Source organism: Salvelinus alpinus, chromosome 19, assembly GCF_045679555.1.
Source record: "Salvelinus alpinus chromosome 19, SLU_Salpinus.1, whole genome shotgun sequence".
In the NCBI taxonomy this organism is placed as follows: Eukaryota; Metazoa; Chordata; class Actinopteri; order Salmoniformes; family Salmonidae; genus Salvelinus; species Salvelinus alpinus.
The window spans coordinates 51,323,694-51,347,768 of NC_092104.1; the positions used below are offsets into that span (position 1 = coordinate 51,323,694).

Genomic DNA, 24,075 nt, shown 5'->3' on the forward strand with positions numbered 1-24,075 from the left:
CAGCTCCTGAAAGGATTAAGCTGATTCTGTAGGAATATTATGTCATTTTTTTGGCCAGGATGTGCAGGATCTTTTAAATTCCTGCAGGATAAGGCCAATTAAGCAGGTGTCCTATCAAATATTCCCTGCAGAATTTAATCAATCATACAGGATTCCTGCAGGAATTGTTGCCTTTGTTTAGTAACTGTGTAGGTCTTTAGGACTTTTTTGTAAGGGTAGATAATCTTACCTTATCTGTAGAGGCAGTAGCGTAACATGCTGTCTAATGATGATGGGTGGATCGTGGTCTGAGGGGAGGAGAAAAGGTACGTGGCTTTAGGAGGAGTCTGTGTGTATGTGTAACAGTATAACTTTAGTCCGTCCCCTCGCCCCGAACCAGGGACCCTCTGCACACATCAACAACAGTCACCCACGAAGCATCGTTACCCATTGCTCCACAAAAGCCGCGGCTCTTGCAGAGCAAGGGGAACCACTACTTCAAGGTCTCAAAGCGAGTGACGTCACCGATTGAAACGCTATTAGCGCGCACCACCGCTAACTAGCTAGCCATTTCACATTGGAACATTTTAAGAAATGCATATGTAACCGGTTTTCCATGCCCTGCTATCCCAATTCCCAGTAGAGTGATATGGTGACAAGGATTATCAACATTTAGCATTTTCTGTTTGCAAAACCATATTCAAAAGTGAAAACAACTAGGTATAAATACACACGCACACCTACAAAGAGAGAACAATTGGTTTAAAACACTAGTTTATTTCATACAAATCAACAAACAGCAAAAAAAAAAAATACTTAGTATTTCAAGAATCTGATGACCAACAAAGCTTCATGTTCATTAAAGCATTATACTCACAGAAAGCAAACATCGCAACCCATTACTTACAGGAGAAAACAATAGGCCTATTTCCTGCATTCTACATAATATTGCACACCAATTCATACAGACCTGCACAGCCGAGAGGCATACATGCTACAGTTTAAAGTGCTAGCTTGAACCATTTGATTGAGAGTCTGCAGAATATTTGGTTTAACTTACTACTGAAAGCCATATGATTCCCTTTTCTAAAATTAGCAGTGATATGTCGCTAAAATATGCGCACTATATAGTAAACCTCTACCATACATCGACCGTGAAAGACACAGCTGCTGTGGCCACCAGTGACTTGACCCAAGAAAAGCAAATGAACACAAACACCTAATCTAAGAGACATTCAGTTTGTTCTGTATATAATAATGCATTCTGTGATGAATAAACAACCCTGAACCTGTTAATTAAGTGCATAGACTTTTTAAAGGTGTTTCAGTCATTCCAAAAGGAACAGGTAGAGGTGTTGTGCCCTAAAAGGAATGGTAGAGAATTACTCTAAATGATGCGCACCAATTCTAAAGTAAATAGGAATTGAGTTTAAAACTACAGATTACGTTGTTACTCAACATGACCTTATAGGATTCAGATAAGCAACAACAAAATAACACCACAAATTCTAGGAAACGCTACACTCAAATGGACCTAAGCACATCAAACACAGAAAGGGGGATGTGTATGTTCAGTTTTAAATTGCTCACTTCACAAATTCAGGCAGACATGATTACATCTAGGTCCAATTACAATTTTCCACCAATTTCCCAAATTTCTATTAAGCCTTGAGAAACTTCACAGCAGATACAAACTCCGAGAATAAATTGCAGATCTAGGTTTTATTTGACAGAAAATGTCACACTAGATATGTACATGGAGGTTGAAATGAAAAAAGAAGAAGTTAATTCCAGTTTATTATTGGATAATAACAAGCTTAAAGGCTGATATATTACGGTATAATAAAATTGTGATGTATTTATAGAAGCTGCAAAGGAAAGTTAAGTCCTGTTCCGAGGAGGAAGGTATAGTTTTAAAAGGATTTCCAGGGCCGATAGGAGGTAGGTAGCATAAGGCCCACAGGCCACAAACCTGAGAAAACACACACCGATTACCCTTACCCTCAACAAAACACAAACATGACTGGATCTACAGATAGTCCTGTCCAGAAACGCATGTAGGAAAGCCAGAGCTGACCAGGGGTGTATTCAGTCGGGTGAAATGTTCACAACGAGATAAAAGTAATGTATAGAGTCAAAATGACACCTTTTTCTAGAGGACAGAGAATTTGGTCGATTTGCATAATATATTTTCTATCTAAATGTTCTGAAACACTGCCCCCTCTTGATTCTCAAGAGCCAAATCAACAACTTGTGTAACAACTGGCTGTAAGTTCTGTAGACTTTTCTAATATGAAGTAGTCCAAAAAAGGAACTACATCGTAGCAGAGAGTTCCGTGGAAGTATGTGTAGTAAGAACCTGTCAGGTGTCCTAGGTTTCACATTCTTGGTGCTAAAAGGAAAACATTCACTGCTGTTGAACAACTGCATCCGAGACAGCCGTGTCAGAGTTCAATTAATTAATGTCAACATTTTGTGATTAACAACTAAAATCGGTGAGAGCGCAATTTTAACTTGAGATCGGCCTGTGTCAACTCACAATTCCAAACGTTGACACCATGATTTACATGGGAAGTCTGAGTTGCACACGCAGATCTCACGTTTGAATTCCACCCTGTGAATGCCTAGTGTTACAATTCAGATAAATGTGCTCTGCTTTGAAGTAGTGAGTAGGTTTTGAGAGAATATGTGAAAGGTGTGGTAGTCTTTTAAATAAAACACCTGTGAGAATGTGTCCAAATTCGAATGCGGTCTACCCAACCGGTGTTGACCGTGAGTCTTGTCAAAGGACATTGATTAGGTATACGTTTTGTCTCAGTTTTTGGTAGGGATGTTTCTCAACCGAGGGGTCCTTGTGACTTAGATACACTCTCTCACCTTTGTAACTGATGACTAACCTTGCTGTTTTGCACAGTTATTATTAGACAAATTACAGCATTTGCTAGATTACCTATTTATCATGAAAGGCACAAGAGTGGGACTAGCTGCAAGGCTCTTCGGGTTTCTCTTGGCTACATATTACTGGACTTAGTAGTACAATATAAATAGCTGTTCATTAAAACAAAGAAATGGCATGATCATAATCAACTGAAATAGTGTGTACATACACACACACACAAACAAATCACTACAAAAATATACCTGACTGAAAGCAGAGAGAGAGAGAAACATGAGCTCAAAGGCAAGTGTTGAGAGTGCGAGAGAGACTTTGGTGTGTGGAAGGCCCAACATCTCACATATACGACAGCCGCTTTGCTGTGATGAACTCCTCTAGATGAACCTTGCCACTACCCATGAGGCCAAACGCGGGATACATGGTACCGGTGCAGTCCACTTGCCGCTCGTAAAGGCATCTCATGGTGTTTGCGTCGTAGAAGTAGACACGGCCCGCCTCGTAGTCCAGGTACACGCCAATGCGCTGGGGCATGGGCAGCACCCGGTTGCCGTGGTCATTGCCGGCGGTGGCGGAAGAGATAGATGCTTTGGGTATGAACACTTTGCCCATGCCCACGGTGAGCAGGGTGAACGGCTGGGACAGGTCGTAGCACACGTCCTCGCTGCCACTGTCGTGCCCACTGTCGTGGTCGTACCTGGAGTTGGAAGAGATAAGAGAAAGCAGCCTACAATTGCAACACATTCAATTATACTCTGACGCACGCACCATCATTATCTGGAAGCCTGTTAAAATATACATAATAGTAAACCCACAAAGTAGGTAATAACAATGAATTGTTGAGAAACTAAGGCCTGGTTCGTGAGTTAGCCCTTAACAGGTTAATGCTTCTTACATCACAGGCTTTTTTGTGACTCAGGCCTGATCCTTAGTGAGTAATAGAGTAAGACTGAGGAAGTGGGGTTTACCTGGGGCTACTAGTGTCCCGGGGGTTGTGGATCCACTCCAGCAGCTTGGAATCAGAGGCCACGCCCACCTTGACTAAGTAGGAGTGGGGCTCCACGCGGAAGGCCCAGTAGTGTCTGCCCTGAGAGATGCCCGTGTCACCGATGATGTAGTCCAGGCCCATGTAGCTGCCTGTCTGCACACGCTCAGCAGCCAGCAGGAAGGCCATGCCGGCCGCACTCTCCACCGAGTCACGCAGCTTACTCAACGTCAGCCGCTCCGAGCTGAAGCCGCACTTATCATTGAACAGGAAGCCAAACACTACAGGAGAGAGCGAGCAATGATACAAAAGGAACAGCATCAGCCGCAGATAGGATTTCACATCATCTTTGGATGCCAGGGAAAAGGTGGACTTTCATAAAGTGTCACATGAGGGCGCCATTATAAAGATGTTCAAGTAATGAAACAAACTTAAGGAATTAAACACATTTCCAAAACGATACATTTTCAGATGTGAAGATATACAAAACAATGCTTGGTTTCTTATTTCTCAAATAAGGTCTATATAAATTATTTTCTAGGCCACATCTGCTGCTGAACATAAAAATATTCCAAAAATAGTTACAACGCCAAAGGCAATAATTACTATAAACGTAAGTAAAATAATTATGCCTGTGCATTGAACCATTGCATTTTGTATCCATGTTATGAGATGACTTCATTCGCATTAATTAATGACGTTCCCATAAAAACAAGGGCAAAAATACTGGCCGTTTACCCCTTTAGCCTTTGTTGTGTGAACGGCACAAACTTAATTGAATGGAGTCATCCTAAAGATAAGCTTGATTAAAAAGGATAAGAAAAGGACAAATGTATGGTCATACAGCAATGATTAAAGTCTACGCCTACACTGACGGTTGTTGTGATAGGAGGCGTGTTGAAGCTACTGTAATGTCTGAGGCCAGCGTTGACCCAGAATTCCATCTCATTACTAACGCACTGTGCACCCCACTGCTACATGTGTCCACAGTCCGGGCAAAGGAATGTGGGCTCCCAGTCCCATCACTGGACTTCCATCCACAGTGGGCCCAGCCTCAGTTTACGGCAAACTAATGAGCCAGGGGAGGATAAACACTCAACGAAATCCTAATGGATCAGCCATTGTCTATATGCATGGGGGTTTCAGACGGACGGACGGGGGGGGGGGACTCTGTCCAATTCAGTAGACTGTTGAGGAATTAAAGTGATATCAATCCCTAGAGTGCTCTACAGATGGCATGTGATTGCTATTCAGAGTGCTTAGAAACAGAGGCTTTGAATATCGTAAACAGATGAACTGTAACTCTGGACCTCAGCTGCATCTCAACTCTGCTCAGTCGGTCTGGAAAAAAAAACAGCAATTTCAAAAAAGGCAATATTTCTGCGATTCAACAAAGGAGATGGGTCGCAGAAATTATAAATGAATGACCGACCCACCGTAGCTTCCTAACAGTCAACTGTATTTTATCCACACAGTTCACTTTGAACAGTCGAGCATCTGTCAATTTGTAATCTTCCGTGGATCCGACTGCTAAATACCGACAGACTCGGGAGGGAGGAAAAAATAAAGCTTAACTTCAGCCCCGAAGCCCAACACAGGCGGGATGCCAACGTAAGACTGAAAATAAGATGTATTTCTTTGTAATTAGGATAATTAGCATCCAACTTTCATGGCTGCTTTCACAGCCTAGTAGAGATGATTGCTATAGAGCCCAGTACAGTATACTAGTTTTTCTCCAGTTCCTACATTTGAAAAAGGGAATTGAATCATTGTTAAATTATTGCAGAGAATTTATTCCAGTAGAGCTTGAAATTATTAGTCTGTCACTGTTTTGGTTAAGGGCCCAGGGCCACCTCTCTCTTCATCAGTGCCAACCATACACATATGACATCATCATAATCAGTGTTTGGTGTGTGTGTATGACATCAGTGCCTGGTGCCTACCTGGAGCAGGTGGTGTGTGGAAGGTGACTTCTGGGCTGTAGGGGCTGTAGAGGGAGTTGCGGCAGCTGCGTACTCTGAACGAGTAGAGGCTGTTGGCCTCCAGGTCGCACACCACTGTGCTGGGGCTGTACACCGGGACTGTGGGGCGCCAGCGGCTGCTGCCCTCCTCCTCGTCCTTCTCAACACCCAGCTTCCTGTACTCCAGCACCTGGTGGTCTGTGGCCAGGGTGTCCTCAGCCAACTGCCAGCACACCAGGCCTTCGTTGTAGACGCGACTGCGGGACAGATCGATGATGGGAGGGTCAGGGACTGGAGAGGGAGGGGAGGAGAAAAGGTAAATGGCAGAGGGAGGGGTCAGTTTAAAGTGTAATTTGTCTGCAGCCAATTCATATGTCTTTCTCTAAATCGACAAACTAACATAAGTAGGCAAACCTTAGACAAGTAAGACTTGTTAGAGCCAGAACGTCCCATACAAACTAATGCTAGAAATTATTTTAAATGGTATTGGTTATACAGGAAATATAGAAAAATAAACCCCAAAATGATAAGAACCCTAAACTTGATTCAACACATTGGTTTATGTAATCGCATAAGTTTATTTATTAAGGGCATGGAGTCGACCAGAGATGAGACTGAACTCATAGACAGACAGTACAGAATATAGACAGGACAATGGATAGGACGAATAAGAGAAGCTCTTAAAAAGGTTTCATTTATGCACAGACATTGCCAGGAAAAGCACTTTGCAAAACCCTCTCTCGCTCTCTCCCCCTCGCTCACTGCGGATAGAGCTTCCTGTCAAACAGTAGTAGCCGGATCCAGCTAGGGTCCCATAGAATTGGATCAGGGCTGAGGAGGGTGCCGCAGATGGAACTGGGCAGCCTGCAAACCCAGCCGGCACCCGGCCCGAGAGCGCAGCTATTCTCAGAGAAACAGACTATTTTTCAGGCTACAGCCGGGACGGGAGGGAGAGACAGACTAAACAGAGACGTCAACGTCCTTCTTACTGGCCGTGAGTTCAGACCATACTGCAGTATCTGGAGGGGATGGATTAGGAAGGGAAAAAGCACACACCACAATGTCTTTATGGTTCAACTAGTGGGACACATTCAAATATGGAGCCAGTGTGAGCGTAGAAGACTCCAGAATGGCATTGTAATGACATCTTGATGAGCAGGGTTGAAATTACACATCGACTCTTGGGGGGATATTTGTGGGAGGTGTCCTTGGTTGTCACTGTCCCATCCTCAGATCCCTACCCTACAGGCACTGTGAACCTTGGTGATGAGGACTGCCAGACATTTGTTAAATAGGAGACAGTTTTGCATCCTCTGCTCTTTTCATGTCTACCGTCAATTCAATTACTGCTGGACATCAATTCTTAGAGCTTCCTCCTCTCAGACAGAGTGCATCATTACCCTCCTGTCCCTTCCCTACCATTTAGATTAACCACATCAATCAATGGCCTTCCTTTCAAGGGCTTTCAAGCAGCTTTCCCCGCAAGAAAGGGAAAATTGATTACTTGGACGCATTTCTAATATGTAAGCAACAGTTGTTTCATATGACCCTTTCATGACCCACTATGGCGCGACAGAGCAGAGCCCTTTATGATCAGTAATACTTCTAGCAGGAGGGAGAATGGCTGGAGCTCATCCTAAGGACACAGCCACAGGTAGATGACAGTCTATGAATACCCTTCTGCTTACTTCCTGGGTTACACTCCCCTTACTTAATATGCGCATATCAAATCAGTTCCTTTTCATGGCAGACAATTATATCCAGCCCGCCTCACAGTGCCCTTTTCTTTAATCGGGGCAAATGGACGTGAGAGTCTATGCAAAGCAGTGGACCAGAAAAAGCCCTGCAATGCTCTCAGTGCCAAAATCCCTGCGTGTATATCAGGAGTGTAACCGGCTTATTCAATTACAGGGCTTCTGGTGGTCGGCATCTAAACAGAGAGCAGAGCTCAGGAGGAGGTGTAAGTGACCAACAGGTTGAGGTGACAGTGTGGGACAGATGAGGATTGTGTCAACAAATTGAGTTTTAGGATTTCCTTACGATGTATGTATACATTGTTACATACGTAATACTGGGGGGGTGGGAGTCTTACCTCCACCAAAGCAAAGCTCCTTCAGCAGGGTCTCCTCTCTGGAAGTGTCCAGCACAAACTCATCAAAGGAGGGGTCGGCCACGGGGTGGAATGTCCTCAGAGACTCGGTGGATTTCGCGATCCTGGGAGTGAAAGGACACAAATGGCAGAGTTATTCACTTTGTAGTGAACACTACACGCTACCAAGAAGCCATTCCATCAGAGCAGAATGGAAATCATCTCCTGGGCAAGATAAACGAGAGTGTGGGAAATGTGTGTGTATTAATGTAACAGCATTCCTAAAAGTAAAAGCGTGAATAAAGTCCTCAAGCTGCTTTTTGACTAATGGAGATCAATAAGCAGGATTAGAGCTAGAGCGGGACATGGGGAAAGTAAACAAGGCTTTGTCGTTCCAATCTCTCACTTGGAAAAGGTACCTGGCCAGCCACACCAATGGCTGACCGGATCTCTGGCACTCACCACACCCACATAAGCTGATTGAATTCTCCAGCACTAAAATAACAGGGGCCAAATCCCCATTAGAAACCTAGAGGTCCAGAGTTGCCACAGGGAAGTCACCATGATCAAATAGCCATTATGGCCTGTAATAAAGAGGTTGAAAATGGGCCCTTTGTTTATTAAGAATGGAGGCCAATCGAATTACTGCCCTTTTATAAACAATGGTATTATATCACCATTAGACAATAGCCTTTACCCACAATTGATGACGGGAACCTTTGGGTGACAGTCTCTACTGTATACTATCCATAACAGAGGGCAATGTGCTGGGACTGGGAGTGTCAGTCAGGGCTGGAGAGAGGCTGACCTGGTGTGAAGCTGCTTGGCAGTCTGAACAAAGCAGGACTGGTCCGTCTCCTTGAGAACCTCCTGGGCATAACCCACCAGGCCGCTGTTCTCCAACATGCCCTGGTACTCGTCCACCTGGCCCCGAAGCTGGTCCAGACGCCGCGTCCTCGACTGCTCGATGGAGCGCAGCATCTCAAACTTCCTCTCCTGGAGGGTCTCGAACAGTCGCTCAAAGTGCTCGTTGGTCCGACGCTCCGCCAACTGGCCGTTCTCCTGTAGAAGTAAGAGAAATGTTGCACGACAATTAATTGAAACCTACAACTGCATAGAAGTAGCCTATGGACCAGTGTTTGTTTGTGCAATCATGCCACATCATGCCTTCTTGTCGTGCCGAAGAGTTTGACATGACAAGGAGTTGGAATGATAGCCCAAACAGATCTGGGACATGGCTAGCATAGACGTACTATTACAACAAATGAAAACAAGACAGGGACAAAATACATAATACAGTACAGATGAGCAAACGCTTCTGCAGTGGAATTCATGTGAATTAGTACATGTTCCTTTGTTTATGCCTTTATATGCATTTGAATAAGTGACCTTCCTTCTCAGGGCAGACAGAATGTCCCTTTGTTAGAATGTCCCTTTGTTAGTGGACATAATAGACAACACAGGACTAGTTTAACTCTGTCAACACAGTTACTTGTCAACACAGTTACTTGCCTCGGTTTCATTGATCAACACTTCCAGGTGGGAAATCTGAGTCTTCACTTGGTCCTCTTTGCTGATTAAGTAATGGATAGCCTTTGATAGCTTCTCCTGTTGGTATAATAACAACAAAGAACATTAGCAGAAATGCTCAATAGATAGAACATAAGATACAAATGATTGCATTAAATATGGATGAGTCTGGCCCGGTGCCCGTGTCCACAGGCCTTTTAGATTACAGCCAGAGGACACGGAGTCCTCAGTCCCTCTGCTTTCAGTGGCTGATTGACCTCCGTCTAGGCGGGGTAGACGAGGTTTGCTTGTTGTTGATGACCACACGTCGATTACACTGCTCACAAAGGAAAACTGATCATGTGGACGTGTGCCACTTAGTACAGGTAACTGATCAATATTTCATTAGGGGGCTGAGAAACAACAGCGTCACTGGCCAGTTGGGTAAACATCAACTTCCAAACTATAACATTATTTTTTCCTGGGGTGTATTCATTAGTACACACCGTAGCAAAACATTTTGCAACAGAAAACGTTTGCAATGAAAAACAAATGTACTTTTTGGGACAAATTCAGGTAGTTCACTCCCCGTTTGCTTCCTGGTAAATAAATCAGATTAAGTTCTGGTCAGGTCAAGTGAATGGTTGGAGACATCGTTATCGTCATAAAGTACCTTGAGGATCTTGTAGGCGCTGCTCATGGTTGTGACTTTGTGGTTTGCATGAGAGCCTCCCAGCTTGCACAGGTGACAGACTGGACGCCGGCACACCTCGCAGTACATGTTGACCTTCTCCATCTCATGCTCCGGACACATCAGCACCTGGATGGCCATGAGCACACATTGGATTAGTGGTAATTAAAAAATAAATAAAAAAAATCACAAACTCGTCACACCACATATGCAAAATGGCACAAAGGGTTAGCCCAAAAGTTTGTCAACACTAAATGACATACTCTCTCCTTTCAATCATCTTTCTATTTATTAGCACTGAACAGGTATCTCCCACAACCAGCGAGTTTCACTGGATTACAGAAGCACAAAGAAAAGCAGAGATAACACTTATTGTCAGTCGAAATTAAACCAACATCTCTGAAGGCAGCATCATTAACGCAATCAACTCGTCAATGATTGTCCACCATCAATGACATGAGCTGATCCCTGCAATCTAAAATCAACAGCAGAGCAACATGGTCGAGATCAACAGCACAATGAACCCCCCCCCCCCCTCCGGGGTGGTAAATTGTGTCTACCTTGGGCCTAAAGTTCATGGTGGGCCCCACATATTCGTGCTGGGCTTTGGGGGTGCCCCAGGGGTGGTGGAACTTGAAGCACTCGTTGCAGTAACTGGCCTTGCAATCCATGCAGCTCTTGGTAGCCTCCTGCTGGGGCGGCTTGCACATGTTGCACATGATCGCAACAGCAGCGCGGGCAGCCTGCCGGTAGCGCTCCACGATGCTCTCCAGGGTGAAGTTCCGGAAGAGCATGCTCATGCCCCGCTCGCCCAGGTCCACGTCGTGTTGGCAACCCGGGCATGGGAAAGTGGTGATGCGGGGGGTCACAGAGCCACGCCTCCATCCTGGTGAGGAGATAGAGCCTGATACGACAGACAGAACAGCCATTAGAGTGCTAATCACATCAAACTAAGGATGGGCCTGCACAGACAAGCACACACACACACACACACACACACAGTGTCTTACAGAAACAAACACGGGTCCTTCTCGGACAGCTCACACTACATGGTCTCTCACACAACATGGATGGATAACACAAGAGATAGGAAGAGCATGTTTACAGTGACCTGGACACCAACAGATTCACGTAAAATGTATTACAAATCAGGTGCAAAGTGGGAAACCCACTAACAGAACCAAAATATCAACTCAAATCAACTTAAGGGTAAGAGAGAGTAATATCGATTTCCAGCAAAATGGCTACCTGCAGAGGAAATTCATTTTTTAAATGATTTGTCCAGTTCAATATATCCTAACACACTCTCACAAACACACATGATGGATGCAAGCAGCAGAACATTGTGCATTGAATGTACAAAGAAAAATGGCAAGCAAAAAAAATAGATGTTTGTTGAATTTCAGCACACAGACATGCTGCGGTGGGCACAAAGCAAGCGTGTGTGACAAACATGTCTGTCGATGTGTGTGACGGCATGTAACGATGGGAGACGGAGGGTGCTGATGTAGTAGTGAGTGAGCAGGCTTGGTGTTTTGGACGGTCTTGGGATGGAAGTTGATGAGGCGGGGGCCAAGTGTCCTGGCCTGAAGCGAATGGGAGAGGTCAGGGATTAAAACGACAGTGTACTTAGGCTAGGTGGGTGTGCTGGTCGGGGAGGGAGGGTGTTGCAGCAGCGTGTGTCTGCGGCAAGGTGTACGGTAGCAGGCTGAGGCACGTTGCCTGCTGCTGCAGTGGAAAGAGCTCAGGGCAGAAACTGACAAGTCATCGCAAGGCCATTCTGGCAGGGCAAAAACCACAACATGGTTTGAGTCATCACAATGCGACACAGCCCAATCGCCATAACCAGGACTGCATTGCAAAAGGGATGCAGGCTATCTTGCCAGGAGTATGTGAATAAACCAAATACTGTACAAGGTAAGAACATACATTTAAAAAGAGTGGAGTTAATCTTCCTTACACGTTTTTAACTCCTTTATCTTCCTTTAACTCCTTTAATCTAACTGTCAAGATTAATGGCTTTTAGACTGAAAGCCTTAGGGTGCTTTTAAGACTTGACCTCTATGAAAGGGACACAACTGTTATGTATCCTGACTTAAATAATTCTGGTGCCATTTTAAAAAGGAGTCGTTCAGATGCATAATTATCGTGGCATAGCATTTTTAAAACATCTACTGAGCACTTCAACGTAAAATAAATAATCATGTCTGCTAAAGCATTGTGCTCTAGGGTGTTCTCCCATCAAATTATGAGATCATTGTAGAGATTGCTCATGGCGCGCAAGCCAAACACATGCGTCTCTAAAGCATTTTCTATAACTAAACCGTGGAGCAAAAAAGGTTTCTGGGGCAAGCCTGTCAGTGAGACTAGGTTGAGGCAGTATAGTCTAGACAATCTCGGTATGTCTAAACAAAATATAATATTGTGTAAGATAGAAATATGTCCCCTGCCTCTTCTAAAAGTACATTTTTTATTTCTTTATTATTTAACTAGGCAAGTCAGTTAAGAACAAATTCTTATTTACAATGATGGCCTAGGAACAGTGGTTAACTGCCTTGTTCAGGGGCAGAACGACAGATTTTTACTGGCCCAACGATCTAACCACTAGGCTACCTGCTGCCCCAACAAGGTACTGGATATTTCCGAGGCTACAGGGAGGGGAGACCCCTCTTCATATGCCCAGGCATTAAGAAATTCCACTTTAAACCCAACTCCTAGGTAACTTCCTGAGACATTTCGCTAACCTCTAGTCTCCACTCTCTGACTCACATCCCGCCCAGAGCTGTGGCTCACACACTCATTCTCCAACCTACTTTGTAAGACATGCACGTGTTGAAAGCAGAGCACAAAAGCCCGAAAGCACCAGGCTCGAAAAATGCAACAAAACACCAAATGCAGACATAAATTGGTGGGACATACTATACATTTGCGACTTTGCTCAGTAGACTTTTTAAAAAGCTAGAATGCCACGTCTACCAAATCGGCTACATAAAAGGCAACAGGGGCCTATTGTCAGTTGTGTGGTTACATACAGGAGTGTAACAGTTAAGTTGGGGTTCACAGGGGATCTTGTGACACTGTACTCACTACTACAGCTATTCAAAAAATGGAACCCGCGTCTACCTCTCTTCCCAAACGACCTTCTCTGCAGTGTGGCTGCAAGCAATGGACAAAAAAGTGAAGTGAGACCAACAATTAACATATACAGTATGTTAACAGAAGTGGAGTAAAACTGATGCACATCCAATTACAGTGGACAAGTGCTAACACACAATAACATGGTGCTTAAAATAAATGGCCTTCTTAAAAATGTTTTGGTGAAAACATATGTGAATTCACAGATTTCAAAAAAGTGTTGACACCTACTCATTCAAGAGTCTTTCTTTTTATTATTTTCTACATTGTAGTATAATAGTGAAAACATTACAACTATGGAATAACACATATGGAATCATGTAGTAACCAAAAAAAGTGGTAAACAAATCAAAATATATTTTAGATTCTTCAAAGTAGCCACCCTTTGCCTTGACAGCTTTGCACACGCTTGGCATTCTTTCAACCAGCTTCTCCTGGAATGCTTTTCCAACAGTCTTGAAGGAGTTCCCACATATGCTGAGCAATTGTTGGCTGCTTTTCCTTCACGCTGCGGTCCAACTCATCCCAAACCATCTCAATTGGGTTGAGGTCCAGTGATTGTGGAGGCAAGGTCATTTGATGCAGCACTCCATCACTCTCCTTCTTGGTCAAATAGCCCTTACACAGCCTGGAGGTGTGTTGGGTCATTGTCCTGTTGAAAAACAAATGATATCCCATCTGGTTTGCGCTTAGTGGGACTGGCGTATTGCTGCAGAATGCTGTGATAGCCATGCTGGTTAAGTGTGCCTTGAATTCTAAATAAATCACAGACAGTGTCACAAGCAAAGCACCTCCACACCTCATGGTGGGAACTACACATACGGAGATCATCCGTTCACCTACTCTGTGTCTCACAAAGACACGGCAGTTGGAACCAAAGATCTCAAATTTGGACTCAACAGACCAAAGGACAAATTACCACCGGTCTAATGTCCATTGCTCATGATTCTTAGCCCAAGCAAGTCATTTCTTATTGGTGTCCTTCAGTAGTGGTTTCTTTGCGGTAATTCGACCATGAAGGCCTGATTCATGCAGTCTCCTTTGAACAGTTGATGTTGAGATGTGTCTGTTACTTGGACTCTGAAGCATTTATTTGGGCTGCAATTTCTGCTGATGAACTTATCCTCTGCAGTAGAGTGTAACTGCAGCGTAACTCTGGGGCTTCCTTTCCTGTGGCGGTCCTCATGAGAGCCAGTTTCATCATAGTGCTTGAGGGTTTTTGCTAGGGATGCACCGATATTACATTTATGTCCGATACCGATATTTCCCTTGCCCCAAAAAAAACGATAACAATATTTCAAATTTTAGCAGCCTTTTAACTGACTTTCCTAGTTAAATAAAAGGTTACACACACACCTGACCAAAGTTATTTTGTTGGCATTTACGTATGTCCCCATTACCAGTAAAAGCCATTTATTTCACTTACTTCATGTGCTGTTTCATTGTTCATTTGTTCAGTCGTTTCATTCTCAACCAGGATTTCATCATGCATGTCAGACAGAGCTGAAACTTCACTGCTTATCCCTGGCCTCTCTTCCTCGGTGTGCACTGTCACTGTGTCCTTTTACATCTTGTCCAGCTATGTATGTAACATTTCACGTGAACCCTGTTTGTCTGCGTCGAAGTAGTGGTCCTTGTACCTAGCATCAAGCATGGTGGCGACAGTAAAGAAGCTCAGAGAGAATGCCACCGTGGTGCTTGTTCAAAGCCTTGTGTACTTTTGTAAGTCTTAACCCCACGGTCTGTCGGCAGTTTTGTTGAGCAGCCGTTTCAATGACATGACAGAGAGTATAATGTCTGCTGCAGACGCAGTTGATTAGCTTATTTCTTGAGTCAGTTGTTCGAATGGAGCTAGGAGTGTTCATGTTTCAAACATGTTCTCAAATGCCATTGAAATGGCAGCAGCGGTATGAGAACCAGCACATTTTTGAGCATGCAATACGGTTTTCTTCAGTACGAAATCCTCGTCGACCCACTGTGCTGTCAGACTCATAATAGTTATGGGGCTGACATTGCTGGTCCAAATGTCAGTCGTGAAGCTCATGGATGTGAGTTTCAACAATACTGTGTAACTCCGGTAGGGCAACATCTGAAAAAGCTTGCGTACCGGGGCTCGATCAGTCGGCAAAAACCAACATCATCCACGACAGAGCACAGTTGATTGTGAAGGGCAATGAATTCCATTATCTTGGCATTAACGGATTTTGCCTTCAAGTTGTCTCGCTGAAATTTTCTTACTCTTTCAAATGACCGCTCGACTTGAACATGTTTAGTATTTTTCTGCTTTTGTTCTGTGTAGCGCTGTATTTTTCGTGGCGTCATCATGTCATCTACTTACGTTATATAAGTATGCACGTCAGCTTTGACATCGGTTTTGCACATCGGCGTTAACGTCTTAATAGGGGACGCTGTTTTCACTTTGGGAAAAAAATTGTGCCCAAATTAAACGGCCTCGTACTCTGTTCTAGATCATACAATATGCATATTATTATTGGATAGAAAACACTCTGAAGTTTCTAAAACTGTTTGAATTATATCTGTGAGTAAAACAGAACTCATTTGGCAGCAAACTTCCAGACAGGAAGTGAAAATTCTGAAAATGGGGCTCTATTCAACTGGCTTATATTTATGGATCTGTATGCACTTCATACGCCTTCCACTAGATGTCAACAGGCAGTAGAATGTTGAATGGGGTGTCTAGCTTGATGTGAGGCCGAATGAGAGCTTTTGGAGTGACAGGTCCGCTCTTTTGTCAGTTTTCAACGGCGCACAGGGGAACTCCACATTGTCTTCTGAAATGCGTTACGTATACACGACGAAATGCTCCGGCTCTGATTTTATTGGATACATATGAGAAAAACATCATAAAGTAGGATTTTTCAACCGAGTTTGACCAGTTTATTCAACGTTTATTGGGACTTTTGGTATTTTCCGTTCCAGGCGCAACGATTTCTTGGACACGTGAGCTCCACATGGCTAGCCAAAGTTGCTAATTCGACAGAAGAAAATGGACATTCTAAAACCAAACAACGATTTATTCTGGAACTAGGACTCCTTGCACAACATTCTGATGGAAGATCATCAAAAGTAAGAGAATATTTATGATGTTATTTCGTATTTTTGTGTTTTATGTTAAATCCAACAAGGCGGAGAATTGTAGGGCGCTGTCTCACAATATTGCATGCTGTATATTGTACTAAAGTTATTTTTAAAAATCTAACACAGCGGTTGCATTAAGAATCAGTGTATCTTTAATTTGCTGTACAACATGTATTTTTTAGTAAAGTTTATGATGAGTTCTTTGGTTAGATTAGGTGACTGTCCAAATTATCTCCGTACATTTTGGTGCATTGTGGCTACGTATTCACAATGTATAATCAGGATTTGTATACACATAAGTGTATTGTATAACCTGATGTTATAAGACTGTCATCTGATGAAGTTGTCCAAAGGTTAGTGATTAATTTTATCTCTATTTCTGGGTTTTGTGAAAGCTATGTTGGCGGTGAATAAATGGCGTTGTGTGTTTGGCTATTGTGGTGAGCTAATAGAAATATATATTGTGTTTTCGCTGTAAAAAAATTTTTTTTTTTTATCGGAAATGATGGCTGGATTCACAAGATGTTTATCTTTCATTTGCTGTATTGGACTTGTGATTTCATGAAATTTTATTATATGATATCCCTGTCCCGTTAGGCTAGGCTATGCTAGTCAGCTTTTTTTGATGAGGAGGATCCCGGATCCGGGAGGGTGACTCGTTAGTTAAACTAGACATGGGGCCGATGCTGGCATTTTTAGCTAATGTCGGCCGATTCCGATATGCTCACCGATATATCGTGCATCCCTAGTTTTTGCAACTGCACTTGAAGAAACGTTCAAAGTGCTTGACATTTTCTGGATTGACTGACCTTCATGTCTTAAAGTAATGATGGACTGTTGTTTCTCTTTGCTTATTTGAGCTGTTCTTGCCACAATATGGACTTGGTCTTTTACCAAATAAGGCTATCTTCTATATACCACCCCTACCTTGTCACAACACAACTGATTGGTTCAAACGCATTAAGAAGGAAAGAAATTCCACAAATTTACTTTGAACAAGGCACACCTGTTAATTGAAATGCTTTCCTCAGGACGACCTGACATGATGACTCCTTGCTGTCCCCAGTATACCTGGCCGTGCTGCTGCTCCAGTTTCAACTGTTCTGCCTGCGGCTATGGAACCCTGACCTGTTCACCGGACGTGCTACCTGTCCCAGACCTGCTGTTTTCAACCCTCTAGAGACCGCAGGAGCGGTAGAGATACTCTTAATGATCGGCTATGAAAAGCCAACTGACATTTACTCCTGAGGTGCTGCACCCTCGACAACTACTGTGATTATTATTATTTGACCAAGCTGGTCATTTATGAACATTTGAACATCTTGGCCATGTTCTGTTATAATCTCCACCCGGCACAGCCAGAAGAGGACTGAACACCCGTCATAGCCTGGTTCCTCTCTAGGTTTCTTCCTAGGTTTTGGCCTTTCTGGGGAGTTTTTCCTAGCCACCGTGCTTCTACACCTGCATTGCTTGCTGTTTGGGGTTTTGGGCTGGGTTTCTGTACAGCACTTTGAGATATCAGCTGATGTACGAAGGGCTATATAAATAAATTTGATTTGATTTCCAGTGGACTTCCTCATGAAGCTGGTTGAGAGAATGCCAAGAGTGTACAAAGCTGTCATCAAGGCAAAGGGTGGCTACTTTGAAGAATCGCAAATATAAAATATATTTTGATTTGTTTAACACTTTTTTGCTTCTACATGATTCCATATGTGTTATTTCATAGTTTTGAGGTCTTCACTATTATACTACAATGTAGATAATAGTAAAAATAAAGAAAAACACTTGAATTAGTAGGTGTGTCCAAACTTGACTGGTACTGTACATTGAGTTAAACATTCTAAAACAACAAAAAGGTCTCTAGTCCGAATCCTAATAAAACATTAAGGAGTTTCCACAAAACCTATTAGCTTTTACAGCACTTGACTGATAAATATAGCCCTGGGCTCAGTTCATTTAATCCCTCATTCATTCCTCGCAGGCAGGTTTCGTCACCATGATCACCACTGGTCTGACAACCATTCAGCAGAGGTGAAACCTTTAGTGAAATGCTGTCAGAGATTTAAGACTTTTACTTTAAAGTATGTTAACAATGTCCTTTAAGATTTCTTCAATGTACTTATAAGAAAATTGTTTACTAAATCCACTGCAAAAGTACCATGGTTACTAATGCCAAGGGGATTTAAATGAAGTACATGATTCTTAAGATGACTAAGGATATATTATTTTATTACCAGCGCTAACTCTTTTTCTAAAACAGCATTGAATGTTTCCACTGTGTTAATAGATGCGGACATGAAGAATGGTCACATTCAGGTTAGGGCAAATGTGAATTGGTTGGGCTGTGGGTTCCGCAGCTGTGTTTTTGGAGTGGCCAGGGACTGGCTCATGATTAAGTAAAAGACTGCCTTGTCTCACTCCATGCTGTTTGCACCTTGGATTTAGACATTGACCTCTCAGCTTCCCCCAAAATAAAGAATGTGACAACCTCCCCCTCCCACCAACAAGTTAATTAAAAAGCGTTTTAAATGCTTTAGTGGGATAGTCGTGCTTTGTTCCGACATGTGTACATAAATCAAGCCTGTCATCCTATCAAGGTGGTGTAAATGATAGGCATTCCGTTAAGAAATTGCTTGGCATTACAAAAATCAAAATATCCACAATACACCTATCATTTAACATTTTTGTGAAGTGCATGCTTTAAGGGCATGGAACTAGACAGAACAAAAGTGATGAATTGAATAAGCTTGTCAAGTTTCTATACTCTGTTCAAGAAACTTAAGACCCATCTCAAAACTTAATGAGATTAAAGGAAATAGTATGAACAGCCAACATTATGATTTTAAACAGGGCGGGGTCGGTGGTGTCGTCTTTCATTCTACAACCCAGAGAATAACTAGGAAAATACAGATGAAACTGGGTATGGCATGGTCCATAAAACTTTACTGCAAATTGCATGTAATGTTGCCAGATTTACATCACTTGTCACAATTTAGGCTTGATGATGAACGGCCAAACCCAAACGCACCTGATCTTGCAAGCCTATCCAGCCTCTCCATGCTTGGCGAGTGCACTCTGGATCGGAGCCCTGGGCTCCCAGGGAGGGAACACTCTGAGCCTGCATCGAAAGAATCCTCATGGTTCAATAGCAGCAGGTCTCGGACACACTTGTGACAAACGCTGTGCTGACAGGGCAAGATGAGTGGGTGTGTAAACAGCTCCTTGCAGATCGGACAAATTAGTTCACGCTCAATGTTCTTGATAGGGACCTGGTGTGGACACAAACATTAATATTAGGTCTACAGTAAACTTATCTCCAGGCTAATTGCTACCGCATACCAGTTCAACAGAGATGGATCTGGCTGGTGGACGAGACTAGCAACAGCAGCGTTTTCCAAACTCGGTCCTGGGGACCCCAAGGGGTACACACTTTGGTTTGATGAGTAGATTTTTTTTTGAGTCGGCTGTGTATTGCTAAGGAAAAATCCAACATGTGCACCCCTTTGGGTCCCCAGGACCGAGTTTGGGAAACGCTGGTCAACAGTAACATACATAGGCTTATGTAAACGCTTTTTGAACATTTCATTTGAAAGAGGCCAGTTTTGATACTGAGACAACATTTACAAATGTTACATGTAAGCTCTACCCTGGTAGGCCATGCACATAGTTAGAGAAGTTCATGCATCAGCTTGTTGGTTAGCTGAGGCAAAAATGGTTAGAGCAAGCAATTCCTCAAAAGGGGAAAGCTATACGGACACACCTGGTGCCCAAAATGATGACGTATGATGCGCAGCGAGAGTTGAGTGGAGAAGAACGGATTCGGTTCGGTCATCCTGATGAGCCCTTCCCAGCTATCTAGTTTATAGATGTGGCTAGGACCTTCAGAGAGAATTAGGAACTTGTCTGCCGCAGTTGGGCCTTGGGAGCATGTTCAGAAATCTTTTCAACTGGAGTTATTGTTTTTTTTAAATAAAAATGTGGACGTTAGTTGTATATTTTCGGTGAAAATCACGACAATGAATGTGCTGTAGCCGTCACCCTGGCCTGATATTGGCTACACTATCAAGCTACTTCCCTCACTTTACTGCGGCAAGCCGGCTTGCAGCGCAAACTCTCCTCCATTGAGCAGTAGACTATCACGGTAACATGGTACCAAATACCAATATTAAAAGTGATTTATTGTGTAGGCTGTTATCCTACTCTAAAGAAAAATTAAGTGGAATGAGCAAAACATTTTAATATAGATATATACACTGCTCAAAAAAATAAAAAGGGAACACTTAAACAACACAATGTAACTCCAAGTCAATCACACTTCTGTGAAATCAAACTGTCCACTTAGGAAGCAACACTGATTGACAATAAATTTCACATGCTGTTGTGCAAATGGAATAGACAACAGGTGGAAATTATAGGCAATTAGCAAGACACCCCCAATAAAGGAGTGGTTCTGCAGGTGGTGACCACAGACCACTTCTCAGTTCCTATGCTTCCTGGCTGATGTTTTGGTCACTTTTGAATGCTGGCGGTGCTTTCACTCTAGTGGTAGCATGAGACGGAGTCTACAACCCACACAAGTGGCTCAGGTAGTGCAGCTCATCCAGGATGGCACATCAATTTGAGCTGTGGCAAGGTTTGCTGTGTCTGTTAGCGTAGTGTCCAGAGCATGGAGGCGCTACCAGGAGACAGGCCAGTACATCAGGAGACGTGGAGGAGGCCGTAGGTGTCACGTTCCTGACCTGTTTTCTCTTGTTTTGTATGTGTTTATTGGTCAGGGCGTGAGTTTTGGGTGGGCAGTCTATGTTTTCTGTTTCTATGTTGGTTTTGGGTTGCCTGGTATGGCTCTCAATCAGAGGCAGGTGTTTGACGTTTCCTCTGATTGAGAGTCATATTAAGGTAGGTTGTTCTCACTGTTTGTGGGTGGTTGTCTCCTGTGTCTGTAGGTATGTTCGTGCCACACGGGACTGTAGCGTTGGTTTGTAGTCTGTACCTGTTTCGTGCGTTCTTCGTTTATATGTAAGTTCACATGTTTTAGGTCAGTCTACGTTCGTTTGTTGTTTTGTAATTATCAAGTGTTCTTCGTGTGTTTAGTTTAGTTTTGTAAATAAATCATTATGTCATCCTACCTCGCTGCAAATTGGTCTTCCGATCCCTCTCTCCTCTCCTCGTCCGAGGAGGAGGAGGAATTAGAGTTCCGTTACAGAACCACCCACCAAATTACCAGGATCAAGCAGCGGGGAAAAGGGCAGCGACAGCAACCGCAGAGATCCCAGGATTCATGGACATGGGAGGAGATCCTGGACGGCAAAGGACCCTGGGCTCAGCCAGGGGAATATCGCCGTCCCAAGGCGGAGCTGGAGGCAGCGAAGGCAGAGAGGCGCTGGTATGAGGAGGCAGCGCGGCGACGCGGTTGGGAGCCCGAGAGTCAGACCCAAAAATGTATTGGGGGGGGGGGGGGCACACGAGGAGTGTGGCAAAGCCGGGTAGGATACCTGAGCCAACTCCCCGTGCTTACCGTGGAGTGAGAGGGCGTCGTACTGGTCAGACACCGTGTTATGCGGTAAAGCGCACGGTGTCCCCAGTACGCGTGCTTAGCCCAGTGCGGGCTATTCCACCTTGCCGCACTGGGAGGGCTAGGTTGGGCATCGAGCCTGATGTCATGAATCCGGCCCAACGCATCTGGCCACCAGTGCGTCTCCTCGGGCATACATGGCACCAGCCTTACAGATGGTGTCCCCGGTTCGCCAGCATAGCCCAGTGCGGGCTATTCCACCTCGCCGCACTGGCAGGGCTACGGGCACCATTCAACCTGGTAGGGTTGGGCAGGCTCGGTGCTCAAGAGCACGTGTCCTCCTTCACGGTCCGGTATACCCAGTGCCACCTCCAAGTACCAGTCCACCGGTGGCAGCCCCCCGCACCAGGCTGTCTCTCCGGGTTCTCTCTCCAGCTGCTCCCACCTGTCCAGCGCTGTCAGGGCAACAACCCAGCAGCAGGACCGCTACCTCCGCCTTTGTGCAAGGAGGAGCACTGCCAGAGCCCTGCAAAATGACCTCCAGCAGGCCACAAATGTGCATGTGTCTGCTCAAACGGTCAGAAACAGACTCCATGAGGGTGGTATGAGGGCCCGACGTCCACAGGTGGGGGTTGTGCTTACAGCCCAGCACCGTGCAGGACGTTTGGCATTTGCCAGAGAACACCAAGATTGGCAAATTCGCCACTGGCGCCCTGTGCTCTTCACAGATGAAAGCAGGTTCACACTGAGCACATGAGCACATGTGACAGAGGTGACAGTCTGGAGACGCCGTGGAGAACGTTCTGCTGCCTGCAACATCCTCCAGCATGACTGGTGTGGCGGTGGGTCAGTCATGGTGTGGGGTGGCATTTCTTTGGGGGGCCGCACAGCCCTCCATGTGCTCGCCAGAGGTAGCCTGACTGCCATTAGATACCGAGATGAGATCCTCAGACCCCTTATGAGACCATATGCTGGTGCGGTTGGCCCTGGGTTCCTCCTAATGCAAGACAATGCTAGACCTCATGTGGCTGGAGTGTGTCAGCAGTTCCTGCAAGAGGAAGGCATTGATGCTATGGACTGGCCCGCCCGTTCCCCAGACCTGAATCCAATTGAGCACATCATGTCTCGCTCCATCCACCAACGCCACGTTGCACCACAGACTGTCCAGGAGTTGGCGGATGCTTTAGTCCGCCACCTCAGCAGGAGCATGCCCAGGCGTTGTAGGGAGGTCATACAGGCACGTGGAGGCCACACACACTACTGAGCCTCATTTTGACTTGTTTTACGGACATTACATCAAAGTTGGATCAGCCTGTAGTGTGGTTTTCCACTTTAATTTTGAGTGTGACTCCAAATCCAGACCTCCATGGGTTGATAAATTTGATTTCCATTGATCATTTTTGTGTGATTTTGTTGTCAGCACATTCAACTATGTAAAGAAAAAAGTATTTAATAAGAATATTTCATTCATTCAGATCTAGGATGTGTTATTTTAGTGTTCCCTTTATTTTTTTGAGCAGTGTATATATAACTCAGCAAAAAAAGAAACGCCCTCTCACTGTCAACTGCGTTTATTTTCAGCAAACTTAACATGCGTAAATATTTGTATGACCATAACAAGATTCAACAACTGAGACATAAACTGAACAAGTTCCACAGACATGTGACTAACATAAATTGAATAATGTGTCCCTGAACAAAGGGGGGGTCAAAATCAAAAGTAACAGTCAATATCTGGTGTGGCCACCAGCTGCATTAAGTACTGCAGTGCATCTCCTCCTCATGGACTACACCAGATTTGCCAGTTCTTGCTGTGAGATGTTACCCCACTCTTCCACCAAGGCACCTGCAAGTTCCCAGACATTTCTGGGGGGGAATGGCTCTAGCCCTCACCCTCCGATCCAACAGGTCCCAGACGTGCTCAATGGGATTGAGATCCGGGCTCCTCGCTGACCATGGCAGAACACTGGCATTCCTGTCTTGCAGGAAATCACGCACAGAACGAGCAGTATGGCTGGTGGCATTGTCATGCTGGAGGGTCATGTCAGGATGAGCCTGCAGGAAGGGTACCACATAAGGGAGGAGGATGTCTTCCCTGTAACGCACAGCGTTGAGATTGCCTGCAATGACAACAAGCTCAGTCCAATGCTGCTTTGACACACCGCCCCAGACCATGACAGATCATCCACCTCCAAAGCAATCCCGCTCCAGAGTACAGGCCT

General features: G+C 44.4%; 1 protein-coding gene across 3 annotated transcripts in view; it reads right to left on the reverse strand.

The window, feature by feature from the left end:
- Nucleotides 1-731: 731 nt before the first annotated feature.
- LOC139545788 (E3 ubiquitin-protein ligase TRIM36-like) overlaps nucleotides 732-24,075 on the reverse strand; it is a 28,580-nt gene continuing 5,236 nt past the window's right edge. For 2 of the 3 annotated variants that reach the window (XM_071353956.1, XM_071353957.1), the window contains exons 2-10: nucleotides 19,370-19,610; nucleotides 10,668-11,011; nucleotides 10,090-10,236; nucleotides 9,420-9,515; nucleotides 8,716-8,969; nucleotides 7,911-8,032; nucleotides 5,801-6,109; nucleotides 3,841-4,138; nucleotides 732-3,569 (exon numbers count right to left, since the gene is read on the reverse strand). In XM_071353956.1, the coding sequence (XP_071210057.1) occupies nucleotides 3,212-3,569; nucleotides 3,841-4,138; nucleotides 5,801-6,109; nucleotides 7,911-8,032; nucleotides 8,716-8,969; nucleotides 9,420-9,515; nucleotides 10,090-10,236; nucleotides 10,668-11,011; nucleotides 19,370-19,610 (2,169 nt within the window). In that variant the 3' untranslated portion in view covers nucleotides 732-3,211. Of the gene's footprint in view, nucleotides 3,570-3,840; nucleotides 4,139-5,800; nucleotides 6,110-7,910; nucleotides 8,033-8,715; nucleotides 8,970-9,419; nucleotides 9,516-10,089; nucleotides 10,237-10,667; nucleotides 11,012-13,230; nucleotides 13,264-19,369; nucleotides 19,611-24,075 lie in introns of all 3 variants that reach the window. The other variant, XM_071353958.1, reaches the window with a different exon arrangement.